Raw genomic sequence first — 13,993 nt, forward strand, 5'->3', positions numbered from 1 at the left:
GCCGCCCGTGCTCAAGTGCCTGCTGCTCGGGAGCGACCCGCAAGGTGCGCCCGGCGCCGCGCCGCGGGGAGGGGGCGGCGGCGCCTGTTCCGGGAGCGCTCTCGGCCTCTGATTCCAGCTCCAGCTTCTTACGAGGGAGGCCCTGCGCTCCCGCCCTCGCACGGGAACCAGCCTGGGCACGTGTCCCGCTCCTGGCGGCCAGCGGCCGCCTCAGGCAAAGGGGGATTCACCTCTGGCTTCTCCAGGGGAATCTAAGCGTTAAAGCAACTTTAAATTCTCCTCTGTAGAAGTTTCAAGGACAAATCTGATCTTTCCCGGTGTGCCACCTTAGCCGGGTCTGTGTGGAAGTGCCTGCTCCACAGCGTGTTAGGGAGCGGAACGGGCCCCGTGTGCGGGGGCTGCCTGGCCAGGGCGCTGCGCACGCCGGTGTCAGAGGCACCCGGGCCCTCCCAGAGCCCTCGAGGAAGGGAGGGCCGTCATGCAGCCGCAGCACTCTGTGGACTAAATCCAGTGGGAGAAAGCAGGGTGACAGAAAGAGGATGAGGAACAACTCGGAATAACGCCCCCACACAGAATATAGGGAGTAGATCTGTGCTGCTTTGGGCAGGATCTACTGCCCAGACTGCTTTCCTTTAATTCAAATAGAAATGATTTAAAGAATGCAAACAAAACCTAAATTTAAATAAAATCTCTGTTTCCATTGAGCATGTGTCTTTCAGCTTTGACTTACAGAGTACTGTACTTAAAATCTATGTCTCTGCAGGATAATGAGGGGGAAATAAGACTACTTTTGCATAAATCTGTGATTCATTCTGTTCTTTATAGCCAATCTTACTAACTGCTTTTGCAGTCATTTTATTTGCATCAAAGAAAGATTGAGCCATTTTTCCTCCTTTAAAAAACTGTAGTCTTCCAAAAAGACATTCTCCAGATGGTCAGTTCAAGAGCCCTGTGTGAATCGTGTGATTTTTCTCTTACAGTTAAAAAAATATCTACAGACATTCTGCAGTACGTGGTAGAAGGCTGCCAAGCAGGGGCAGGAGGAGAACACGCCGCCCAGCTGACTGCTGTCTTTAGGTAACCAGCAGCTTTGCCAGTTGGCAGCAAAGCTATCGCAAGGCCATTGACAGCGAGCATATTTCTTTTAAATAACTAATTATCCTTAACATACTGCATTGTCACTTGTTTGCAGTACTTAAATTGTTGTACTTCTGGCACTGGTTTTAAACCTGCCGTGGCCAAAAAAGCCAGAGCAAAGAAAAAGATAAAAGCAGGAAACACCTCGCTTTTCTTATGGATCGGGTACTATTTTGAAGAGCCAGTCGCAGAGGAGACTTGGGGCCCTGTAATGTGAGATATTTTCATGGGTGGTGATGCTCAGTGTTAGCTACTGTGACAAATAAAGGTGCCTGCCTAGTTAAAGAGCATCGTAACGGATATCAGATGCTCATATAAAGAGCTTTATTTTTATTTACATTTAGGGTTGCTTTTAGCGCCAGAGCCGCTGGGGAGCTGCCGGCAGAGCCAGCGCAGCCGCAGGGCCGGGAGCCGGGACGTGCTGGGGGCGGCCTGGGGAGCCCGCGGCACCCGCCTCGCGCCCACAGCACTCGCTGCGTGGGGCAGACTTCCCTCTCACTCCCGATTCTAGCCCAGTCTGTGAACTCGGGAATATTTGGGAATATTTTCCTTTTTTTTTTTTTTTTTTAAATCCAGCATTACCTGCAAAAATGTAGAGAAAATATTCCAAATAAGAGTATTTCAGTGCAAAAATATGCAATTTTTCATGATGGGGATTGCTTGTTTGAGGAGGCTCTTGTTTCTCGGCCCGCTCTCTGCGTTAGTTCTGACCTTTGTGTCTCCCGCAGGCAGTTTATCCAGGACTACGCAGCCCTCTATGATCAGCGGGTTTTCAGCATCCTCGAAACAGTGGCCGTCCTGGATCAGGCCTTAGTCGCCTGCCTGATCCCCACGATCACAGAGTGTCTCAAGGACTCGGAGCACAAGCAAGGCCTTGGAAGGAACTCGGCGCAGAGGTTTGTGCAGGCGGCCCTCTAAAATCCATTGCTTATTCACACTGAACGGGAGAGCTTTTATTCTCTTTCTAGAGAGCAGTGCGAGCAGCAAAGATGCTCAAAAAGGAGCGAGTTTTAAGTGTGTTCAGATAGCAATCTACCTTTCTTTATGCCTTTGGTGGTTCTAAGCCATCCATATTTGCTGACTGTTTTCACAGACATTTTGACACTAAGCCCACAGACTCCCCCCAAAAAATTTATTGACAGCCAGATTGTCTCTGGACACTACACTGCGTGCTCTAAAATACAGACGAGAATTCCTGCCCCAAAGGCTTTGTCTTATTTGTCTGCAAGTCCTTGCTTTAGAGGATGCAGATTATATGTAAAACGCAGTATAATCATATATGACCTGAGATTTCATAATTATTTCATAAATTATTTGCTTTTTATTACCCTCTACCAAAAAATACATTTGTTTTATTTATAGGACTTCACAGTAGGTCAGACTGTAGTACTATTATATGCATTTTCAGATGAATTTTCCTACTGTCTGCATTTGTCCTTTTAGTAATGTACTTCATAGTCAACTTCCTTTGCTTTTTGTTTTGTTTTCATACTACCAATAAGGCAAAATTCATTCCTTTACTTACAAGGAAGAAAGAAAATAGGTTTGAAACTCCTCAAATATATGCGTCAGAATTAACAGCCAGGTTTCTTCTAATTGTATTCCTTAACATTCACATTATCAAACCTCTCCGTGATGTCCTGTGTTAATAACTGGTATTTAGAAGGTGTCCCCTTATCCAGCAGTGCGAGGGGCTCCGTGACCGCCTCCGTGTGCGTGCACTAACACCCGCCCTTCTCTTTGCAGTCCTGCCCAATATAACATTACATTAACATATTCAGTTCAATTACATGGAAGCCAAAACCTACGTATGCAGGAGAAACCCGGCCAGAAGTTTAATGCGATCCCTATAGCAGCAATGCCCAGTGTGACTGGTGCCAGGATCCAGTTTGAACGTTGCAGGAAATGCCTGTTTCCCACTCAGTTTGCTCGAGCTGGTGACTGCATGAGGGAGCTGCGCAGTCATCGGCCTCCCCTTCCCCCTTCCCTTCCCTTCCCTTCCGCTGCCGGCTGGACTGGGCAGCGTCACGGGCCCCGCGCTGAGGGACCCTGGCAGCCCCACGCGCCCCACCGCAGCCTCCCCGCCGCATGGCAGCCGCGCTGGCAGCTCCGGCCTCCTTCCCAAGCCTGGAATGCGCGGAGGGGAGGGCAGCGCCCCCCACGGCAGCGAGAGCCCCCGGGCGGCCGCCCGCGCACGAACCGAACGCCAGCCGGGACGAGGGCCGAGCGCGCGGCTCCTCCGAGCCTCGGTAGCTCCGTGGAGCTTTAAAGTTCAATATATCTTTATCTCTCCTTCATACCGTCTGGTTTAATATCCCAGTTAAACCAGCGGGCAGTTGTGTGCTTTACGTGTGCGTTCAGGGACACGTTACATTCTTTTGGCTTTTTTCAACAGAGAAGCCTACAAGAGACTCTTATCTCACCTCGCAGAGGCTGGACAAAATGAGATACAAAAGCTGGAAAATGAGACAGATTAGCAGCGTGTTGGCAGTGGATCCCTGCCTCTGGAATCTTCTCTCACTGTTGACACCTGAAACAGGACTTTGCGACACACGGCCCAAGCTGTTTATCTTTACAACTGCAATGCACTGGGCCTTTTTTTGGGTCAGTCATTGATTATAGTGATTTCTGCAGTATTGGAATAATGTCATGTGTGTGAACTCATGCAACTCAATATATTGTTAAATGACAATTGAAATATGTTTCCTGTTAAAATGTTTACATGAGCAGAAGAGCCTGCACAGCAGCCTACGAGGTGGGATTTCAGAGGACCAAAATTCCCATTTCAATTCACATTTTCAGTTCATCTGGTCTCCTAGCAGTGAACCTTTGAACCCCCTTCCCTTTGAACTCGCTATGTTCTTAAGAAACTTGACAGCTCCTCAGCTTCTAATTCAAACTATTAGTAGGGTGGGAAAGACAGTGACCCCCCTGTGCAGAGCAGGGTGCTGGGCTCTGTCCTGGAGCTCTCCTACACCAAGGGAAGCCTTGGGAGCATCCTGTATGGAAGTCGTGCAGCGTCCTCCTGTATTGAAACAAGAAAGCCCTGCACACTGCAGTGTGAAATCTCTTCTGTTTTCCTGGTAATATAAGCAAAGGTAAGCTCAGATTTCAACACTAGATTTGTAAAAATTAACCTGGAATTTACAGAGATATTTTTTAAGTATTCATGCTATTCATGGAAATGTCCTTTTGACTTGGGCTACATGCAAGTGGTGGGACGAAATAGAAGAGAGGGCAGAGGGACTTGAAAAAAAACCTCATTTTGGAAATTAATTTTATTACATCATCGGCCAGTGTTTATTTGACTAAAAAGCTGGATTTTTCAAGTATTTTGTCTGTGCTTTTTTTTTTTTTTTTTTTTTACTTTTCCCAGGGAACTTTCATGAATACCTGTGGAACGCAGGTTGCTCAGATGGCCTGTATTTCTGCAGCTACTTCCTGCACACCGCGCAGCACCGGTTTGCTCCTCGTGGCAGCCCCTGAGCAGGATGCCACTTTTATAGTTATTCAAATTTATCTGTAATGGGAAGGCGAGATTATTTTCGTGTCTAGCAACTGCAAGAAAAAAAATCCCTAAAATCTCCTTCAGAGCAGCTTCTGTTTCGTCACTGTAATCCTGTTGAGTCAAAACAGATGATCTTGTTCCCCGAATCAGCTGTCGCTGCTTGGGCTAATGCAGTAACTAAAAGCCTCTTTAGGCTACTTAATAGTGCAGAAGACAGAGGCTCTTTTCATTATGGAAGTGACTTCTTGAACTTGCATTGTAGCTGCTTGTGAATGTCTGTACCTGGGAGGAGTTTTATTCATCGCAGGGGAATTATGCCTCTAAAAAGCTTTTTTTATTTCTTATCTATAAATAGATAAAACAACCCCCCCAAAACTCCAAGTTTAATACTGGCTGCAGTGGTTGGCAGTTTCAGAAAAAACAGCAGAGCTTTATGCAAATGCGAGATGGCACTTGGTGCATGAGAAACTAATGTCAACAGGTTGGGAATTACCATTCTTCCCTGTGAGAAGTTAACGTGCACAGAAAGCCAGCTCCGCGCCGGGCATCATGAGCCCCTGCCCCCGGGGCGGCCGTGGGCACGGGGGTGACAGGGCTGATGAGAGACTAGAGTCGAGAGAGACTTAGCGAGGAAGTTCCAAAGCTCCCTCCAAAGTCGGGAGGAAAAGAAGACACTGCTGAATTTAAGTACAATATAGGAAAAGGGAGGATTGAGAAGCACCATAAGCTTTAAAAAAATGTGTTTTGCCCTATTATATGCTATTTGCATCAGGTCTGCTGAGGAGGAGCCTTCCTGAAGAGCAGGAGGAGAAAATTTAAGTTGTTCCTGGCTTCCACTTTCAATGGTAAAAAAGGTAGTGGTGGGGAAGGAAGGCACTGGTTTCAACGAGCAATTCCTACATGAAACAATCCCTCCTCTTACGCTGCAAGGCAGCATCAGGGCCAGGCACAGGACGGGGTTCAGCAGCTCCGGGGTGGCCGCACGGAGCAGGGGCTGCCCACAGGGAACTGTTGAAATGGACCTTGAAGGAACTTCTGGGACTGTCCACTTACCAGTGACATATTTCCCTGAGGATACAGACACGAGGCTTTACTGCGTGCTGTTTTCTTCTTTCGGTAGCTTTTAAAATTATGCATGGGTCTTTTCAGTTTAATCATATTTTATAATTTTTAGCTATTACTTAAAGCGCAAATTCAGTGTAATCAGCCCATCTGTTAGCAATACTTAGAAAATTATGTTGAAGATGAAAAAATCGGATGCAGTGTCAATATGTCCTCGCATAATTAAGCTTGTCTGATAGTGAATGACTAAGAAATGGCTTTTGTCTCGTGCAGGAGCTGCTTCCGCAGCCAAGCTCCCTGCGCACAAAATGTGCACAAAAACTTTGTGTGCCTGTTAGTGCACAAAGTATCCCGGTTGTGGACGGAGGGAAACCAGCCAAGCCCCTCACACCCTCTCCCAAAGGCTTGGGCTTCTTGCAGCCCTTGGGGGGGGGACAGGGAGTTACGTTCACCCCATTCTTAAATCCATCGGACACTGTCATCTCAGCTACAGTGCCCTACCTATGGATGCCACCCAAAAGGGCATTAAAAATTCCAGTTTGCTAAATGCCCTTACTAATTTTAGACAGGGCCAACATAACCTGCACAGCAGCGCTGCAGAAATCAGCACAGCTTTCATCTTTATGCAGGGAGAGCTACTCTGTTCTTCAGTCCTTTAAGCACCGTAACATAATCTAACTATGCAGAGAAACATTTAAAATATTTTAGCTCTGGCCTTACTCTGGAACAACCCTCTATCAATCATCTCTTTTGAAAAAAAAAATTTAGAGACATTTTTTTTTTTTTTTTTTTTGCCTTTAAAATGTGTTCTGGGGGGGGAAAAAGATTTTGTGTGGCAAAGTAGCGCTGTGGCAGCCCTTGAAGCAGCCTCGTGGCTGCGCGGGTGCGAAGCCTCCTCTGCCCCAGGCTGCCCCCGAGGGGCTGCCCCCGAGGGGCTGCCCCGCTGCCCTCCCCTTGTTGCTGCCCCCTCATTTCAGGGGGCGGCCGCTGCCCCTTTCCCCGCTGCTGCCCAGTCCACGGCGGCTGCTCCTGCCTCCGAGTAGTCGGCTAGCTCCTCCTCCGGGATCCGGCACCTGCGGCGCTGGGCTCTGCGCAGCTCTGGGGCACGGGAACCGCCCAAGGGGAAACTCAAAGGAGGCAGAGCCGCAGCCCCGGCAGCCGGCGTTCCTGCTCCTCCCTCGCTGCAGCGCTCAGCGAGAGGCCCCTTAGCGCGGAAGGGCCCCTCGCGGAAGGGCCCCTCGCGGAAGGGCCCCTCGCGGAAGGGCCCCTCGCGGCACCGGCGCCCCCCGGGCACCGCCGCAGCCTCGGGCCGGGCTGGCGTCCCCAACCACTGCGGGTGCCCTTCCCATAGGGACCTGTGAGACGGATATCGGAGACGCGGCGGCGGTAGCCGAGCCAAGGCAGAATACAACAGGTTGGAGCGTTTATTCCAAGCGGACATCTGCCTGGAGGATGGCACGGAGGCTCACCTATAAACTGAGAGAATAAATAAATATTGACATTGTTATACACCTGTTTAGCCTCCAGAGACCAGTGATTTGTGGGACCATATGTTGGACAAAATGAGGCTGTTTGTTTGTAACTGTAGATGTGGTGACCCTTTGCAAAATGGATATTAAAAATATTAAGTAAATGGCACATTTTAATTACAGAGTAAAGAGGCTGTTCTCCACTATTAAAAGACTGCAGCTGCCAGGCAGAGTCCATCAGATGACGGAAGGTACCATTGATTTGGTAGGGGACCTTGGCAAATGACATCCCAAATGATCTTCAGAGTCGCGGACCAACACGTCCAGCTCAGCCTTGGGTCTCAGCACGAAGCGGCAGCAGCTCTGGCTTCCAGACTATCCAGTTACCAGGTGCCTTCCTCACACACTGTAAGGCTTCTCTGTTTGCTCTTGTACTTTTGTTTTCATCTGCTTGGCAGTATTTAAACATCCACTGAAGCATCACCAGGTGAGAAACTGTTAGCTTGGAAGCACCAGTCCATGGGTTTGTTACTGCTCTCGCCGGGTGCCGTGTTGCGTAAGGGCCAGTTGGGCTCCACCTTGGGCTGCACAGACACGGCCTGCACGTGGCTCCCAGCAGTGCCCCGGCGCAGCCCACAGCGGCAGCAGCCCCATGGCGAGCCCCACGCAGCCCCGCCACGTTGCGTAGGGAAGCTAAATAGGCGCCAGGGCGCGAGGGGGCAGGAGCAGAGAGGCCGAGGCTCTGGCGCGCGTTCCGCACCCCTGAGGCAGGGGAGAGGATCCGCAGGCCCGTCTCGGAGCCCCCTGCCCACTGGATCTGGCTGCAAGACAAGTGTGTGCCGAGGGTGACGCGGCCGCCCACACGTGTCCGGCCTTTTCCATCCTCGGTGCAGAGGAGCCCTTCCAGGGCCCGAGCTGGATCCGTGCCCCGTGTCACAGGGTGCCCATGCGGTGGTGGGGCACTTGCAGCGTCCGCAGGTCGGGGCACGTGAAGCAGGGCGCGGGGAGGAAGCAGGCGGCGATGCCGTTGGAGGCGAAGGGCAGCGTGGGCCCGTAGAACACCTCCTCCTTGCCCTCCTTGCTCGCGTCCAGCACCTGCCGGCAGAGCATGGAGAACAGCCCACGGAGCCACCGCAAAAGAACCCGCAACGGAAGGGCTGGCGCTCCGCACCAGCGCGCTCAGGATCCCACCAGGAAGGGCTTCCCATGGCCCTGACCGGCACTTGGGGAGCTGGAGCCTTCCCGGCGCTGTGTGCAGCAGGGGCGAGCGCAGCGCGGGGGCAGCCCCAGCCGCGGAGCGGGGCACAGCCGAGCCAACCAGGGCCAGCACGAGGACGGGGAACGCGGGGGGTGTCCCTTCCCAAGGAGAAGGCAAACCCCCATTTGCTGCGTTTGGAGCTCCAAGGGCCGGGTTAGTGGTGGCCAGGCACAACGGGAGATGGAGACGGGGAGGAGGCTGCCCGTGCTGCTCTGCCAAGGCACTTCCCGGGTTCCCTTCCGAGCTGAGACACCGGGGCAGGCTGCCAGCTCACAGCCGCTCCGGACACGTGGACAAGTCCATTTGGAAAACGGAAGTTCCCAGGATCGTTTTCACTTGTCATGGAGCAGCATTTAACCCCGGGGGCAGCACCAGTGCCAAGAACCTGCTGGCTGTAACCGAGTGTCTGGTGTGGGCCGCCCCGCGGCGGTGCTGGGGCCGCTCTGCAGCCCCTGCTGCCAGCCCCGGCCGCCCGGGAACCGCGCCAGTGACGGCCCTGCAGCGCTGCAGCCGGCAGCGGCTCGGAAAGTGGACCTGCCCTTTAGCCAGAACAGAGTTCGGCTGTGTCTCTTGCCCCATCACAGAATCCCAGAAGGGCTGAGGTTGGAAGGGACCTCGAGAGATCATCTAGTGCAACCCCCGTGCTCCCAGGGGCTTTCTCGTGCCCCTTGAGAATATGTGCCCTCCCATCTACCCCACTCCCACAGGAGAGATTCCTCAGCCCTCTTCTACTGGAAGATCCTATTTAGAAGAATTACATTTAATAACTATCCTGGCAATCTTTTTAATACCCACAGTGTTTCCTCTGAGCATTTCTGAAGGCTCAGTGGCTGCATGAGAAACACCTTTCACCTCTGCCCGTCACCCTCATTTTCACTTTTGAATAACCTCTGCAGAAAACAAAAAGTATCCTTGCAAAATTACTGGCAAAGACTTTTAAAGAAACCTAAATCACTCACCTGGATACAAGCCAAGGGCTCATTTGTCCAAATCGAATAGCCACCGACTAAATATATTCTGCCATTGTGCACAGCAACTCCAGACTCATTCTGACCTAAAGTAAAAACGGAAATAGAACTAGAAGCCACTTCCAATGTTCAGGTGACCCTTTGGCACTGACCGCAGACGCGCGTGGCTGCAACCTGGGCGGCTCTGAACTCAGCACGTGGCACGGGGCCGCGTGGCGGAGCCAGCGGCGCCTCGCGCGATGCCGCTGCACCGGCCGCCCTTCCCAGGGCCTGCAGAGCAGCGCAGAAACAAGGACTCACCGTGCGTTGGACAAGCTACTCTGCTTGCTTTATTTAGCCACATTTTTGTGCATCTTCCTAAAAATTACACCCATGATACCCTAAAGCTGATGTGTCACAGACAGGTGTGTGCCAGACCCGCAACCGAAACTCCTGCCGGCAGTGCCCAGGCCACCCACATCCGAGGCACTTAAGCCGCAGGGTTTAACCCCCAAGGGGCATGGAAAGGCGGGGAAAGGGGCTGCTTTAAGGGGAAAGGGGAGCAGCGGGGAGCTCGCCGGCCGTGCGCCTACTGGCCTGTCAACATGCTGAAGCTGCAGCGCGTCCACTGGTCCGTGTCGATGTTGTAGGCGTCGATGTGGCGGACGAGGACGCGGTCGTTGTTGTAGTCGAGGTCGTTGCCGCCCAGCACGTAGAGCCTGCGCTGCACGGCGCCCATCGAGTGGTAGACGCGTCTCTGCGGCATCGGGCTGCGGCCCAGCCACTTGTTCTGCGGGCGGCCAAGGCAAAGGGGCTCGAGCACAGCAGCAGCCGCCGCCGCCTCCTCGGGGCCCTTCCGCCCCACATCACGCTCAGCATATCCTGGGCCTTCTACGCCACCTGCTATGCTAGCCCTCACATTTAATTTTATTAATTTATTAGTGTTTCTGACTCTGTGTTTTTCTATTGATCTCCTCAGATTTCAATGTTTTTTTTCCCCCTTTTACACTTCAGCAGCAAATCCTTCTTAAGCAGCACTATTACGCTTCAAGCACAAATGAAGTTTTAGATGTCTCCTTTGAATACAGCACTGAAATTATCCGGAGCAGCTAGTTATGTTATGGCAGGAGAGAGATTCTTCTACCTTCCGTTAATCAGGAGCCTATTTGATCTTATCCTTGGGGAGCAAAGCAACAGGGAAAAACCCTTTCCTAAAGACTCCTTTCAAACGACTCAGGAATTTGGTTTCATGCTAACCCTTTATTTTCGGGCTCTTGCAAAGCAACATCCCTTTGCAAATCTTCCTTCCTGATTAATGGTATTCCAGAGTGCTACTTTTTGAGGAAAGAGGAGGGGGGACAAGGAAGCCAAGGGATTAAGACACGGCATTTTAAGCGTCAGAAAGCAAGAGCTCCGGCTACCCTTAGGCGAATGAGACAACCCCGCAATCCGCCCACATTCGTGTCTCCAGGGAAGTGAAGCTACAAATCCCTGGGCAGATCCCAGTGCCGCACGCGCTGCACGGGGCCGGGCCTGGGCAGCTCCTGCGACGCTGCCACGGTGCCGAGCGCGGGGCCCCACTGCGACGCCGCGGGGCAGCAACCCACGGCAGCAGTGCTAGGAAGCAGCACGGGTGCCAACGGGGCGCAGGGCGCGTGCGGAGGCCGCTGCGCCCGCTCTCCAGCCTGCTTCCTGGGCCAGCGAGCGCCGGGACGCACAGTGTGGGGTACAACGAGCCTGCCCCTAGGCACAGCCCCTGCCCCTAGGCACAGCCCTGCCCCTAGGCACAGCCCCTGCCCCTAGGCACAGCCCCTGCCCCTAGGCACAATCCCCTGCCCCTAGGCACAGCCCCTGCCCCTAGGCACAGCCCTGCCCCTAGGCACAGCCCCCCTGCGCCCACGGAGCACAGACGTGGCAGGAAAGCTGCCCTCCTGTGACGCTGCCTCCATTACCTGCTGCCCAGGGCTTTGCTATGGAAAAATGAACAAGCTAAATAAACACCACTGAGATCAGGGAATTTAAAATAGTTTTCCATATTTTATCCAAGATCTTTCTGGCACCTGAGGGCTTCAAAATTATTGAAAATATCAGCGTCTCCATTACGAGGTTGAACAAAAACATGAGTACGGAGTTAGTGTGAAATACTAGCAACTCACAGGGACATCACTTTCAACTTTACAAAACCTCCTGGGGCCTTTGCTAATAGATGTGTTTAAAGCAAAACGTATGGGAAAAACACACACAACACGGACACCCACCTGCTTCGGATCATAGACCATGAGCCTGTTCTGGTACTGCGCGGTGTTTGTTACTCCTCCTGTGAAAGAGTTTACACAGGTTACGTTTTTTCACATGAAAAAAACCAAGACCCAGATGGTGCAAAGCAAACCAGCCAGTCCCAGGGTTCACCTGCAGACACGCTTATACTGTCCCAAGCAGATACACTTTCCTTTGCGCTGCGTTTGTCGTCTGGTGAAGATGACATTTCTCAAAAACACCGTGACATAAAAGAGCGACATCCAGCTCCCCTCCCGCTTTCGCTGCAAGACGGAACGCCACGGCTAGCCAACAGGGTAAGAACGGATCTGCTCGGGAATGCCGGCCCGTTTGGCCCTTTCCGGGACACGGAGACGGGAGCCGCCGCTGCCACCACCACTGCTGCCGCCGCCGCGAGGACACGCGGGGCCTGCCACGGTTTAGGAGAGGAGGAGGAGGAGGAGGAGAAGGAGGAGGAAGAGGAGGAGGAGGAGGAGGAAGAGGAGGAGGAGATTTTGTGTCACGGAGGAGGAAGGGGTCGCAGAAGAGCTGTCCCAGCGCGCGACTCTGAGCAGCTGCGCGACATATGTTAAATTCTGTACTTGCCTTGGATTAATGCGGGAGCATCCCTGGCTTAGCTGTAGCCTTGTGCTGGGAGCTTCCCCCACGGTGACCAGCAACACCAGCCGTTCACCGGTACTTTTCTCAGCAACGTGGAGCCAGGGTGAGGGGCACCTTAGAAAAGCCTAGGGTGGGTTTTATCGAAGCAGGTACCAGAACCAACTCCTCACCCCAACGTGGGCAGCACATGTTGCTGTAACTGGCTGGGTTTGCTGGGAAACCTCAAGGAGGGAAAGGCGGGAAAGGCCTCGGGCTCCAGGCTGCAGCCCCAGCTGGGCCGACGCTCCCCAGGTGTGTCGGAGCTGCCGGGCCCAGCGGCGCCCCGTCCCCACCGCTCCCCGCACCCAAGCCTGCAAGCCGGGATAAGGAGGAAGCTGCTCCTCTAGGTTTGTCCCAGCAGGAATGGGGGCGCCCCCAAGGCCCTCGGGCAGCCACGTGCCAGGGAAAAGCAGGGGGGCCAACAAGTGACGGGACGGAAAAGAGCACCGAGGCTGGGGAGGGAGACGCGAAGGAGGGAGAGAAAGGCGGGAGCTGCTCCCCGGCAAAATGAGGGAATAACCAAACACACAGAACTGTTTTCCTCTCTCCACAAAGAGCCCTGGCGCCAAGCGCGCGGCAGCTCTCGGCTCTCCCCTCAGTACTGCTCGTCTGAGCTGCTTGATCATTACATTCCCTGCACACACCGCTCCCCACTTTTAGATTAATCTGCCAAAATGAGATGCTGAGGATTTGCATACAGATTTGACTACACAAAAATAGATCTGGAATTAATAACAGTCTCTATATGTTTTAATTTCTCCCAGACTGGAGTACCCTTGCCTCCAGCAGCATTCCCGGCTTTGAAAGTCATCAAGCTGATTTGTCTGCTCTTAGGTTACGATGCCACATGCTGCTACACTGTCCCCTGCAATCAAAGCGCTTGCGGAGACGGATTCCGAGCCTTCCCCTAACAAGTGTATTTTATAGATTGGCAGTTTTGATCTCCCCTCCCCAGGGGGATAATCTGCATCTTAACAGGTTTCTATAGATACATCTGTCATACATCTTATATCTGCATCAATTTTCAAACTCAAGTTCCTCCCAACTTTGAAGCTCTGGAGCAAAAGTTGAAATTTTTCTGCCAAAATTCAAATCTGACATGTCTGTAAAGTCCTCTTGAACCCTTCCTTTAAAAATACTCCAGGCAGCTGGGAGAGGGCACAAGAAGAGCAATATGTCTCTTAACAGGCAAAGGAAAAGTTTAAGCATTACCAAAAATAGATATTTTCTCTCAGACAAAAATGCCTTAACCCCAAGATGATTCCTTAAATTTCTCTGCAGTGCTCTGCGGTAGCAGCACGGACAAACCCGTAGCAGAGGTGCGTGTTGCCGGGCTGGGTGCCAGGCAGTGGCTGGGGACAGGGCAGTGGCAGCAGGGACAAGCAGGGCAGAGCCTGCAGCGCGCGGGGCGGGCGGCCGCCCTGCGACGGAGGCGACGCGGCCGCTGCCGCTCCAGGCACCCGCGCGGGGCCGCCTGGCGCGGCGCGGCGCTCGTCCGGACGAGTTCTCACCCGCCTCTGAACTTCAAGCTAAACTAAGAGAGAGGGCTGTGGGGAAAAGAAAAAAAAGAACGGGCAAGGGAATAGCATGGCATGAGCACCAAAGGGGATGAAGCTGGCAACGCCTCCCTGCGCCAGGAGCAGGGTGAGGGCCAGGGGCTCCGTGCGCAGGGAGCAGGGTGAGGGCCAGGGGCTCC

At 52.9% G+C, this 13,993-nt stretch overlaps 2 protein-coding genes across 5 annotated transcripts in view; one reads left to right on the forward strand and one right to left on the reverse strand.

The window, feature by feature from the left end:
- MMS22L (MMS22 like, DNA repair protein) overlaps positions 1-4,179 on the forward strand; it is a 74,292-nt gene extending 70,113 nt beyond the window's left edge. The window contains exons 24-27 of the mRNA XM_026039161.1: positions 2-44; positions 981-1,077; positions 1,866-2,033; positions 3,533-4,179. Coding sequence (XP_025894946.1) covers positions 2-44; positions 981-1,077; positions 1,866-2,033; positions 3,533-3,614 — 390 coding nt within the window. The 3' untranslated portion in view covers positions 3,615-4,179. The remainder of the gene's footprint in view (position 1; positions 45-980; positions 1,078-1,865; positions 2,034-3,532) is intronic.
- A 3,072-nt stretch (positions 4,180-7,251) lies between these two features.
- The window catches only part of KLHL32 (kelch like family member 32), a 93,776-nt gene continuing 87,034 nt past the window's right edge, over positions 7,252-13,993 (reverse strand). For 3 of the 4 annotated variants that reach the window (XM_026039172.1, XM_026039173.1, XM_026039171.1), the window contains 4 exons: positions 11,640-11,698; positions 9,979-10,171; positions 9,394-9,488; positions 7,252-8,271 (listed from right to left, as the gene is read on the reverse strand). In XM_026039172.1, the coding sequence (XP_025894957.1) occupies positions 8,110-8,271; positions 9,394-9,488; positions 9,979-10,171; positions 11,640-11,698 (509 nt within the window). In that variant the 3' untranslated portion in view covers positions 7,252-8,109. Of the gene's footprint in view, positions 8,272-9,393; positions 9,489-9,978; positions 10,172-11,639; positions 11,699-13,993 lie in introns of those variants that run through there. The other variant, XM_026039174.1, reaches the window with a different exon arrangement.

Source organism: Nothoprocta perdicaria, unplaced genomic scaffold, assembly GCF_003342845.1.
Source record: "Nothoprocta perdicaria isolate Ctin4 unplaced genomic scaffold, notPer1 scaffold_220, whole genome shotgun sequence".
NCBI lineage: Eukaryota > Metazoa > Chordata > Aves > Tinamiformes > Tinamidae > Nothoprocta > Nothoprocta perdicaria.